General features: G+C 37.0%; 1 protein-coding gene across 2 annotated transcripts in view; it reads left to right on the top strand.

The window, feature by feature from the left end:
* Positions 1-12,349, top strand: part of PRKDC (protein kinase, DNA-activated, catalytic subunit) — an 80,971-nt gene that overhangs the window by 14,958 nt on the left and 53,664 nt on the right. For both annotated transcript variants that reach the window (XM_085221056.1, XM_085221057.1), the window contains 12 exons: positions 187-293; positions 1,240-1,330; positions 2,247-2,410; positions 3,232-3,384; positions 4,652-4,759; positions 5,527-5,753; positions 6,127-6,221; positions 7,155-7,254; positions 8,205-8,338; positions 9,758-10,012; positions 11,048-11,274; positions 12,139-12,347. In XM_085221056.1, coding sequence (XP_085077182.1) covers positions 187-293; positions 1,240-1,330; positions 2,247-2,410; positions 3,232-3,384; positions 4,652-4,759; positions 5,527-5,753; positions 6,127-6,221; positions 7,155-7,254; positions 8,205-8,338; positions 9,758-10,012; positions 11,048-11,274; positions 12,139-12,347 — 1,870 coding nt within the window. The remainder of the gene's footprint in view (positions 1-186; positions 294-1,239; positions 1,331-2,246; positions 2,411-3,231; positions 3,385-4,651; positions 4,760-5,526; positions 5,754-6,126; positions 6,222-7,154; positions 7,255-8,204; positions 8,339-9,757; positions 10,013-11,047; positions 11,275-12,138; positions 12,348-12,349) is intronic.

The raw sequence follows: 12,349 nt of genomic DNA, 5'->3' as shown, positions 1-12,349 counted from the left end.
TAGTTCTTGTAGTTGGAAAAGTATCATTTCTTTTACCCCTAGAAGTTCACCATTATTTTTGAACTAAGATTTCGGTGGTTTTGTTGCTGTTGTTTCTTCTGGTCATTTGTTTTAAGAAACCATGAGTACATGTATGAGGTGCAGGTATACTAAGATAATATTTATGTGCTGCTTTTTTTTAATCAGTTGAACCCCAAAATAACTGGGAAGTAAGGAAGCTTTCCCGAGCAGCCCAGAAAGGATTTAACAAAATTGTGATACAGCGTTTAAGAAAAGCAAAAACTTCTTCATTGGTAAGAGCATTGATGCTTTTTAGAGTTGAAAGTGAATTAATCACTTTGCAGTGCATCTCATCCTCTCTCGTATGCTTCTCTTTTTCGTGGAGTTATTTTTTACCTTAAATCAGTCAGTTTGGTGAAACCCATTTAACAGTGTGGCTCAGTGCCATCAGCACAGTTAGAAAGATGCCTCATTCTAGGGTGAGAAAGAGAGAGATGCAGGGAAGGGGAACTTCCAGAAATCTGTTTGGTTTCATTATACATTAGTCTGGTAGTGATTCTGACTTGACAGTTTAACTCCATAAACATCAGATACTAGTTTGCACACACAAAATGCTATTTCTGCATACTTGCTATTTGAATGTGTAACTTTCTGTTGTTATTACCTTGTGGACAGGTTCAGTTTTAGAAGTCAAACATACCAGTCATTTTGACCAGTGTCTTCTCAAGTAGCTCCAAATAAGTGTAGTTTGCATCTGGCATATATAAATAAGACTTACTTGGAATAAATACTTTTTTAGGTATGAAACAAATAATTACTTCTACATGTATTATATAACTCTTTCCAACTTAGTGGTCTTTAAACAAAATAAATTTTATATCCCACACAGGCTGTTAAAAACATAAATTTTAGGTTCTTGTGTTAAAGTAAGTGAAAAGTGTAATTTTAACTTCAGATTTCTTATCACTTTACCTGTGCTGATAAAATTTTAACCATTACTTTAGAAGTGGTAACTGAAAGACCACGGAATGCTTTGAAGGTGTTTTCCAGTGTTTCCTTCTGCTTATTGAAACTAATGCTGCTCTTTTGTTTGATGCTGCTCCTTCTCTTTTCTTTACTGTTCCTTCTTTATCCATACGCTAGTAAGTGCTATTAATCCTTTATTCACTGTGTCAACCAACTTATCTGTACATAGACATAATTCTTCCTTCATTAATATCAATCTTCTGAATTATTCAGGATGACAGTCCCTCCTTAGAAGGAGTAAGGACTAGAGTGGCTCGCCTTCTTGGGTCTTTAGGAGGGCAGATCAACCACAACTTAATTACAGGTGGGTAATCTAAAAATATTTATATGCCTGTGCTCTGTCTCTTGAAAGTTTAGTGACATCTGAACACCACTTTGAGAATGCACGAGCTTTTCAAGGAAAACTATTTATTTTGACAAAACTGCTTTTACTGAGTTTTGAAGTTAAAGAGAACAGAGTATTAACTAACTTAAAGAATGCAAAAAAATGTGTGGAAATCTCACGTTAAAGGGAGAAAAATCACCCACGTATGAGCATATGGTTTCATTTACTCATAGCTCCCCTTCACCCTTTAGCTGCAAAACTTTTTTGAAATCTCTCATGGTTTACAATTCCTCAACCACTTGTTCCCATCTTCTTATTACGATTCTTGCTTATTTCACTTTTGTGACCTCTGAGCTGCATAAAACTCTAAGTTTACTTCTTGACTTGTCAGTTTAAGGTGCACCATGCTTTTAGCAGATCCACATGTTAGAGCTTTTAATGTTTAAATTGTCTTTTCTGCTTTTAAAAACAACTTTATTTCTGCAAAATGACAGGATGAGAAGTCATGGCCTTTAAGTTGTGCTGGGGAGGCTCAGGTTGGATATTAGGAAAAATTTCTTCTCAGCAATAGTGGTGGCGAATTAGAGCAGGCTGCCCAGGGAGGTGGTAGAGTCACAATTCCTGGAGGTGTCGTGTGGATGTGGCACTGAGGGCTGTGGTTAGTGGTCGTGATGGGAATAGGCTGATGGTTGGACCTAGGGGAAATTAGAGGTCTTTTCCAACCTTAATGATAATATAGGGGCTGAAGGAAGTATGGCAGTTTTCCCTGAAGTACCTTGGAGAACAAAGCCACAGGTGTTCCGTGCAGCTGAAGGGGTCTTTATGTTGGATCTGCTTATCTGATCTGTATTACACAACGCTTATTTTTTGTTCTGATATTTTCCAAATGCTTTAGCCACCTCTGCAGAAGAGATGATGAAGAAATGTGTGTCCTGGGACACCGAGAACCACCTGAGCTTTGCTGTGCCATTTGCAGACATGAAGCCTGTCATCTACTTGGATGTGTTTCTGCCTCGTGTGACTGACCTGGCTCTTTCTGCAAGTGACAGGCAAACAAAGGTATTGATGTCCACGTGTGTCTTTGTTTATGCTAGTAGCTGAGAAGTACTGCATAAAGTAGTGTCACAGAGTTAACTAGATCAATTTACGCCCCTGACAGGGGGCAGTAGGCCCCTGCCCTCCCCTCCCCACCCCACAATGCCCGCATTCTCCACCAAAAATTGGGGAGCAAGGAATCCCTGTTGATGCGGAATACTGAGAACCAAAAACAAAAAAAAACATAAAACCATGACAAGTAGTGCCTTCCTTGTTAAGGAAGGCCTGTTTTAATCGATTCAGAAGTACAAATGTGCTTCTTCTGTGCTGGTTCATGATACTATTATTCTGATTCTTTGAAACCTAAAGAACAAACGTTGCTATAAGCTCTGTCAGACAGCACTGCGCCTTTTTAGTTAGCCTTAGGATAAAAATGAATGTTTTAAAATAACTGATCTTTGTTGTTGCTTAATGTCCTTCCCATGCCTTCCTTGTGAGTTTGTGGGTGCGGTCCAGCAGAGCACAGAAGTAAATACCTTGCTTCTCTGCTGGGTTGAGATATTGATAGCCCCAAACACACAATGAGGGTGACTTCTCTGGAGATGCATTTTCTTCTTTGAAAAGTGACTGCATGTCACAGAGACTCTAAAATATCAGGAGTGATGTCAGGTAGAGCGTGTGCAGATCATTTGCATAGACGCAATCTCTTCCTGAAAGTGATTTTTGCACAGATAGAAGTAATTTCTTAAGTACATCCTTTCTTTTGACTCTTTTCCTCCTGCCCACAATTTTGTTTTCCCTGTGGAAGTAAAGGATGCATAACTAAAGGCATTTTTCAATTTCAGGTTGCAGCATGTGAATTGCTACATAGCATTGTTGCATATATGCTGGGGAAAGCATCTCAGATGCCAGAAAGACAACAGGGTTCACCACCCATGTATCAGTTATACAAACGAATATTTCCAGTACTGCTTCGTCTTGCCTGTGATGTAGACCAGGTAAAAATAATCACTCTTAAGCATTTTAGCTTGCTTAAATACCTCTGTGCATAGAAATTAATTTATAAATTTGTTTACAAGTTATTCTCAGAGTAATCCTAACACATGGCCTTTTTTTATTTCAATTGTAATGCATATTTTTAAGCTGAAATTCCACTTTAGGGATAGTTTTCCAGGGTTTCTGTAGAGGGGGATAGGAGCCTTTTCAAATACTTCAGTAACGGAGTGCAGTGCTGAGTGATAGCAGTGTACGTATATAGGAATGTCTTAGGAATGAAATTTCAAGATTAATTCCAAGAGTTTGGAATTATTAACTGTTCTTTTCTGTAAAATTACTGTATTTGGTTTTTGGATTTTTCTGTAATAAGTTAATCTGGGGAGGAATTAATTCATTCGCTGTTGAATGAGCACAAAGCTGCATCTTCAAAAATGGCATCTAGGAGATTGCATTATTGATAGCTGAGGAAGAAATATTTAATTCAAATATCTCAACTTAATATTTATCCTCCTTACCTAAACCAAAAGAGAAGTCTGTATGGCACGTAGGTTCAGCTTTACTGAATTTATAGGTGATGTGCCTCTTCAGACTGCTGCCTGGGACCTTGGCATTTGGATTTGATTTTTATACCAGAGTTTTATTACAGTGTATGGGATACTATGTTACCCATTTAGGTGAAACCCTTTCTGCTGTCATATGGCTGAATGTAAATTGGAATAAATAATATCTGTTGGTACAAAATACAAACCAATGCACAGTCATATGTGTTGTATTACAAACATATATCCATATATCCATGCATATGTAAATCTACTGAATGGTTCTGCATGTTGTGGTATGACATTATTTAATCAGGTTAACTTACAAGGTAGAACTATTGAAATCTATCAAATTAAAATAATTTAAAGGGTTAGGATTGAGAGATTTTTTTACGAGATCAAAATACAGCTTAAAATCAAGCTTTCCTGTTTCTCTGGCTGTATATCAGTATATCACACAGTGGTTAGTAATATTCCTTACCTGCCTCAAAGTTTCTTATTGAAAGTAAGATTGGAGACCTTTTGAGACTAGTTGAATAGAAAACAGTGAACCAGATTTATTGGTTGTTTTTTTTTTTAATCCTTAATGTGGAAAAATTACATGAAGCAGATTATTCATTTTACAGACCCTTTTTCAAAAAGTATTGTTTCTTGTTCTTACACATTTTGAACAGCAGAATAACGGAGAAACATTAATTCTAGAAATGCAGTTGGCTTTTTGTATTTTCAGGTTACGAGACAGTTGTATGAGCCTTTAGTCATGCAGCTCATTCACTGGTTTACAAACAACAAGAAATTTGAGAGTCAAGATACAGTGACGTTTCTGGAAGCCATCTTGGTAGGTCATAAATCTTCCTATTTCTTTTCTGTGCCATGTGACTTTGTTTTTAACTGTACTACTGAAAGAAGCAGGAGCACATACACTGATACAATGTCTTATTTTTCAGAATAAAGGTTAACAATTTATCAATTTTATGACCATTTTGTGATTCTTAACTGTGACTTTGAATTTTTCTGTTTCTTTGATACTGTCAGAATGCAGCTGGTGTCTTCATAGTCTTTGTAGGAGTAATGAAATGCTCTTTTCATAATCAGTGTATACAGGGAACTACTAGAATACTGTTTATCCCCAAGCCTGAAGTAAAGTTGCTTGTGATGTGTGTTTAATTTTTCTTTATGCTTCTTTGATTTTGCTAGGTGAAAAAGCTTTAAACTTATATATATATTTTTTTGCACTGACCTGAAGGTCTGAAGGTTTCAAGGTACTTTTTGTAAAGGAAAGTCAATGTTAGCAGAGTGTCTCTCATGCAGAAAAAACAGGTTTATCAGAAAATGGAATGTCTCAGCTACCTAACCAATTTAGAAGCTCTGACTGAGATGGGAAGAGAAGCCCAAATCTTTGAGGCTGAATCCAGTGCTGTGAGGGCTGGAAATGCTGTCCTTCCCCTGGACCATATGAGTTCTGAAGCTTTATTTCTGGGAAATTCAGCACATTTTTAAACTACTTAAAGAAAAATTCTGCAAGCTGCTCTAACACTGCACTAAAAAATGTTGTTGTTTTTTTTTTTTTCATTCTTGTAATGAAATTATCTTGCTCAATTTCAGAGTGGCATAGTGGATCCAGTTGACAGCACTCTGAGAGATTTCTGCGGTCAGTGTGTACGAGAATTTTTGAAGTGGTCTATTAAGCAGACAACACCGAGACAGCAGGAGAAAAGCCCAGCAAACACCAAGTCTCTTTTTAAAAGATTATATAGTCTTGCTCTTCATCCCAGTGCTTTCAAGAGACTAGGTGCAGCCCTTGCTTTTAACAGCATCTACAGAGAATTTAGGTGAGTAAACAGAACTTGGATCTGTAACCAACTTGAACTAAAAGGTCAAGGAGGTGAAAAGAATTCAGTGTAAGATCCAAACAGTTATCCATTCACACTCATTCTATTCATATATACAACAGCTGAAAAACAGTGTTGTTGAGATTATTCATTGATTTAATTATAAATTTTTATTACGGATTTATGGTGAGTTATTTGCCTTTAAAAGCACTCAGTAAGTCTTCACTGCTACTCTTTTAGATGGTTTTGGTGTATCTTTTTATGTAGGTGTCTTGTGCAGTTTATTTCTGCAGCATTTTAACTTGTTTTTAATTATAATTTCATAATCAGTGCTTCTACTCAAGTTTCCTATCATTTATTTCTGATTTTAAAGGGAAGAGAATTCTCTGGTGGAACAGTTTGTATTTGAAGCATTGGTGGTATTTCTGGAAAGTCTGGCTTTAACCCACACAGATGAGAAATCATTAGGTAAGCTATAATTAGCTACAACTAACAAAAGTGTTCCTGTTTAATTTTTATTTAAAAAAAGAAAAAGAAAAAAAATAAAGAAAACCATGAATCTATAACTGTGGGAGAAGGGAATGTGCGTACTTTGCAACAATTTCTTACGGTAGAGAGCTAATTTGTTATCTGATTAAGAACTGTTTATGTCAACTCCTTGCAACACGTAAATGTAGAAGATTTTTTTTTAATGCTTAATTAAAAGAAGGTTTTCCACATTTGCTATGATATTCACCTTTATAGTAACAGTAATAATACTGATAGTATTTATGATGCGAGACCTTATTTTGTAGTTGCATGATGTGAAAGTGTAGCTTGATAAGAATTTTGAAGTCTGTTCTTTTAAGACAAACACAATTCTCAAAAAGTGGCAATTTCTCTATATTCTATGGAATATTTTTTATTATTTTGTCATTCTTGGTTGCTATGTGATTATTCACATATGCATGAAGATTCTATCACCTCCTCCACAATACGTCTGATTCTTCAGTGTCCAGTAAACCCACTTTTCTTTTTTCTCATGCTCTGGCTTTCATCAATTAATAATAATTACAACAGAAAGCCAAAATTTCATGTTACATAGCTTTATTTCTTTCAGAGAAACAGGTGAGGATATCACAGAAATAGAAATCTCACCCCAAATAAATATTTTGTGGAAACAATTCACTGTTTAAGTGTAAGAGCAAAAAGAAGAATATATGTTTTTATAGCAGAGGCCACTCTGCTATTTTGTGGTCTTGTCCTTCAACCTTGGAAAAAATTACTGTAGCAGAGAATGGTGTACGTAACAGACATCCTGTATGTGTCAGCCTCTTGCACTATTTCTGTGGTAATAATACCTCCATTAATTTAACACATTTATTTATAGATGCATATATGCATATTCTCTCCTTCTAACAGGTACCACCCAACAATGTTGTGATGCTATTAATCACCTGAAGCGCATAATCAAGCATAAAGCACCTGCTCTGAATAAGGAAGGAAAACGGCGGGTACCACGGTCAGCAGTTTGACACTCTTTTTTGTTTTTTGAATACTACACCCTTTTTAACAGTGATTCTGGATAGAGAATTCCTCCTGTGACTGCCACTAATGGATGTATGTTCTCAAAGTGTCAGAGGAGAAATTCTCTTTTCTGCTAATATGTCTGCTGAATACTGGAGGGAAAGGGTTGATGTGATCCTGGAGGATCGTAATAGTCATTCTTACATCCTGTGTGATGAGCTCAGAACGGATAGCTTCCTTTCATTTTGAAAGGGAAGGGAAGGAAAGGATGTTTCTCACACATTTATGTTCAAAATAATGATGGTAGTGGAGGAAAGTTCTTCTAAAACTTTTATTATTGCTGTAAGTACTAGCAGGAGTAGGACTACCTACAGTAGGGTATTATAGATAGCAAATAGAGACAGAAAAGTGGAAAAAGCAAGAGTGGATTCAATATCACAGTAGATGTTCTGATTACACAGCTGACCCTCCTTTAAGCAGAAGGCTGGACTTAGAAATATCCTGAAGTCCTTTTTGACCCAAACTTTCTGTAACCTAAAGAAACTGGCAAGTAGAATCTGAGATGTATCTGAGCTTACATGTAATGAGTTAAGAAACAGGATAATTAGGGAGAGGAAAACTTGTGTTATAATTTAAATGGTAATCTCTTTTGTCTTCATTTGCTACAAAAAGAAAGAAAGAGACCTGGTTTTGTGTTTTAAACTGTTGATATAAAGATGGTTCTCTAGGATTTCAAATCAGAGTGGGGAAAAAGAAAAAGCAGTGTAGGCTATGCTTGTGGAAGAGCTCTTCCTTATAATGCATGTGGGTTTGGTAAGACAGATTAAAGGACAGATAATGCTCACGAAACACTGATTTTTTTATTATTTTTTTTTTTTCAACTGGAAGACAACGGCTTCTTGTTAGATGTCATGAATACTATTAATTCTTAATATTCTTGTTTAGGGGATTTCCAGCTACTAAGTCAGTGTGCCTTCAGGATGTTGTCATGTGGCTCTTAGTACAGTGTGGACGACCTCAGACGGAGTGTCGACATAAAGCCATGGAGCTCTTTTATGAATTTGTTCCTTTATTGCCAGGTATTATAAGTTGCATTATATTATATCATCAGTGACATTGACACTGGGGTTGTGTGCACCCTCAGCAAGTTTGCTGATGACTATAAGCTGTGTGGTCTGTTCAACACTCCAGAGGGGAGGGATGCTATCCAGAGAGACCTGGACAGGCTTGAGCAGTGGGTCCCTGTGAACCTCGTGAGGTTCAACAAATCTAAGTGCAGAGTCTTGCTTCTGGGTCACCTCAACCCCCACTATCAGTACAAGCTGGGGGATGTAAGGATGGAACACAGCCCTGCTGAGAAGGACTTGAGGGTATTGGTGGATGGTAAGCTGGACATGAGCCAGCAATGTGCAGCCTTGTAGCACAGAAAGCCAACTGTATACTGGTCTGCATCAAAAGAAGTGTGGTCAGCAGGGTGAGGGAGGTGATCCTGCCCCTCTATTCTGAGCTAGTGTGAGCTCACCAGATGTAGAGTCCTCGGTACAGGAGAGTCATAGACATGTTGGAGAGCATCTAGAGCAAGGCCACACAAATATGCGAAGAATGAAACACCTTCCCTATGTTGACAGGCTGAGAGAACTGAGGCTGTTCAGCCTGGAAAAGAGAAGGATCTGGGAAGACCTGAGAGCAGCCTTTCAGTATCTAAAAGGGAGCTATAATAAGGAAAGGGACAGATTCTTTAGCAGGATCTGTTGTGATAGGACAAGGGGAAATGGTTTCAAACTAAAAGAGGGGTGATTTAGACTGGATGTAAGGAAGGAGGTTTTCTTACAATAAGGCTGGTGAGGCACTGGCACAGGTTGCTGAGAGATACTGGAAGCCCCTGGTGGAGACATTCAAGGTTAAACTGGATGGGGCTCTGAGCAACCTGATCTAGTTGCAGATATCCCTGTTCATTGCAGGGCATTTGGACTAAATGACCTTTAAGGGTTCCTTCCAATTCAGATGATTCTAGGATTCTGTGATCCTAGATGATTCTAGGATCCTTGCTTTCTAAATGCTGTGCATTCCTTCTCTATACATTTTCTGGGCAATATATTCTTAGAAAAAATATTCTTGAAGTAAATGTCTCCTCACTGCTATTAAGGTGCTAATGTTGGAAAACAAGTGTGAGAACCACAGATTTTGGGTTGGGGCTGTGGGCATGGAAGAGACTTTTATTGAAGACTTCCTTCTGGTCAGGAAAAAGAACTTCTAGGCCTGGGGCTGCTGTTGTGTATTGCTATGAAGGCAGCATTTGCTGACTGGGAAATAGTGGGAGCAGCTTGTAGATTAGCCTCTCCCTTGTGGTTACCTTCAGTGGTGTAATAACTTCTGTACTAGAAGATCCAAATGAAAACACAGAATTTGACTGTGATAGTCCATTTGCCTCCAATTCCTTGTTAGTTGGAAATGAGTTGTTTTCCTATAGAATTCAGATGTGTTTTTATTTCTCTCAGGAAACAATTCTCCATCTTCTTGGCTGGCTGATGTTTTAAAAAAGAAAGATGTTTCCTTCCTTATTAACAAATTTGAAGGAGGTGGCAGTGATGCCGAAAGCCCATCTGGGATTCTTTCTCAGCCAACTCTCCGTAATATGCAGGAGCCCTTTAGTTTACCGACTGTCATGCGGTGGATGGACATGTTCTTAGCAGCACTGGACTGCTACAATACTTTCTTTGAGCTGCGAATGATCAAGCCTCATGAAATACTGGGTGAGTGATTAACAGTTGCATTCCGTTGATTCATGCCTGTTACAGAGTAGCTCCAGGAGGACTTCCCACCTCAGACTTGAAGCCTTTGTCTTAAATATGGAATTAATGAATCTTACAGACTATCTCAAAGATCTCAATGACAGTTGTTGTGGATGTTTTGGTTTGTTTGTTTGTTTGTTTGTTTTTTTATGAGGTACTTTGTTAATACTGTAACTTTAAAATGTTCCCTTTCAGTCCTAGAAATATACCATTAGATTTCTCTCACTAAATCATCCACTCACCAGCAACTTGTTTATTTGTGAAGCTGAGATAGAATAAAAACTGTACAGCTAATTTTCCTCTGCTGAGCAGAACCATAGGTTTTGAAATAATCCTTCTGAGCAGAACCATAGGTTTTGAAACAATACTTCTAAGTTGTTTACCTGTTCTTTATTGATGTCTGGAGGGAGCTATGAGAAAGCAATGAAAGAAGTCCCCTTTTTACTTCAAGACTTTAAGTCAATTTCTGATGCTTCAAGTTGAACTGCTTTGCATTTGATTGTGTACATAATACCTTATGTAAACACTGAGTCTTAACCAAAAGGTTTTCTTAATGTTTCATTCTCTTCTGACCAAAATACTTTTTATCACTGACAGTACAGTTGCATAAGTCTCATGCATATATAGTAGGTAGTCTGCCTGTGTCATCTCTGTCTTTGTTTAAAACAATATTATAAGATCTTTATTAGATGCAGTTAGTATACAGCCAAGCTATTCAAAACTATAGATTTAAAATTTTCACCCTTATTATACACGTGCCTGAATGATCATTTATAATTACATGTTTATAATGATCGCTAATTAGAAAGCTACACTTCACTGCCCAGAATGTTAATATTTGCAAATTACATACAGCTTTCAGGAAATACTCATGTGAGACGCCGTAGTTTTTTCTGTTCATTATCTCAACACAAACTGTTTTCTTCCTTACACAAAATAGTATATAGAGAAGTTGTGAGCTGCTATCTCATTTCTGCTTACTGTGATTCACCATAGGTGTAAATGACAGGTCCTCATTCTTGGAAGCAGTGGATTTCTTCCTTGAAACTATTGCCTTGCATGATATTCATGCAGTGGAGCGGTGCTTTGATTGCAGATTGAGAGGCAACATATTCAGTCCTCAAGAGAGAGAAATGTATAATTACAGTAAGTGTACAATTATCGTGCGAATCATGGAGTTTGTCACCATGATCCTGGAAACATGCCAGCAGGATTTCTGGAAGGTAGGCAGTGAAATCTGTAGTGAGTAAAAGGTACAAATTATATTTGTAATTAGATTGATTTCTTCACAGTGGGTTTAATTTGCTGGATATCTTATCCTTAGTGGTGCTTTATTTCAGATTGGTGACTAAGCATCACCACCTGTTACAGTCTTTGCATGTAAGAAGAAGTATGCTGCAGAGATTAATTTTAGTGGTTGACATAGTTTTGAATAGAGGGGTGAATGTTTCCTATATATTCCAGTAAAGACTGGAGACTGTGAGATTGTTCTGCGTAGAGTACTTGCAATGAATATTTTTTCAGGAGTCCTGATTGCCTTAAGTTTGTCAAGGCAATAGTTACTTAAATCAAAAAGTGACATCATGGCAATTTTTTATTGAATTAGGAAAAAAATGTTCAGATCTCTTAACTTGCCTAGCTTGGATGTAATGCAAACCATAATTAAAGCTATAGAATATAGTATTTGTGAAATATACAGTGCCAGATATAGTTCTGAGGCTGTCTTTTGTTTTAGGTAAATGTTTAATGGTGTGCACATGGATGTACAACATCCAGATTTCCAAGTGATTACAAAGGTATGATCAAGACTGAAATAGGCCTATGTGGATATAAAAAGATTTTAATTCCAATTTGATAGCATACATCCTATGTATTTTTATAGATACTTTATTTCTATGCATTAGCACAATTCATTGAAATCCAGATATTTAATTGAAGAAAGATAATGCCATTTCACTAGAATAGTTAATGTTGCATGTTATGTTTCCTTGTAGCTATAGGGAGCAATGGTAAGTAATGAAGAATAAAATAGTTCCAAATGCTTTTAGGATTCCTTAAATTTTCTTTTAATGTTTTATTCTTTCTAGCTACTTGAGAAGGAATTGCTTAATGCAAACTTTGTAGAGCTTCTGGTGATGACAGTGTGTGATCCATCACATATAGGATTTAATACAGCTGATGTACAAGTCATGAAAAATCTCCCAGATATCTCAGTGAGACTCTTGAAAGCTTTGATGAAATCTCCCTATAAAGAATATTTGCAATTATGTTTAAGAAAAAGAATCACACCGCAGAGGT

The sequence above is a fragment of the Meleagris gallopavo genome, chromosome 3, assembly GCF_905368555.1.
Source record: "Meleagris gallopavo chromosome 3, MGAL_WU_HG_1.1, whole genome shotgun sequence".
Taxonomy (NCBI): Eukaryota; Metazoa; Chordata; class Aves; order Galliformes; family Phasianidae; genus Meleagris; species Meleagris gallopavo.
The sequence above is the reverse complement of the archived record's forward strand: the minus strand, read 5'-3'. Positions and strand labels throughout refer to the sequence as shown.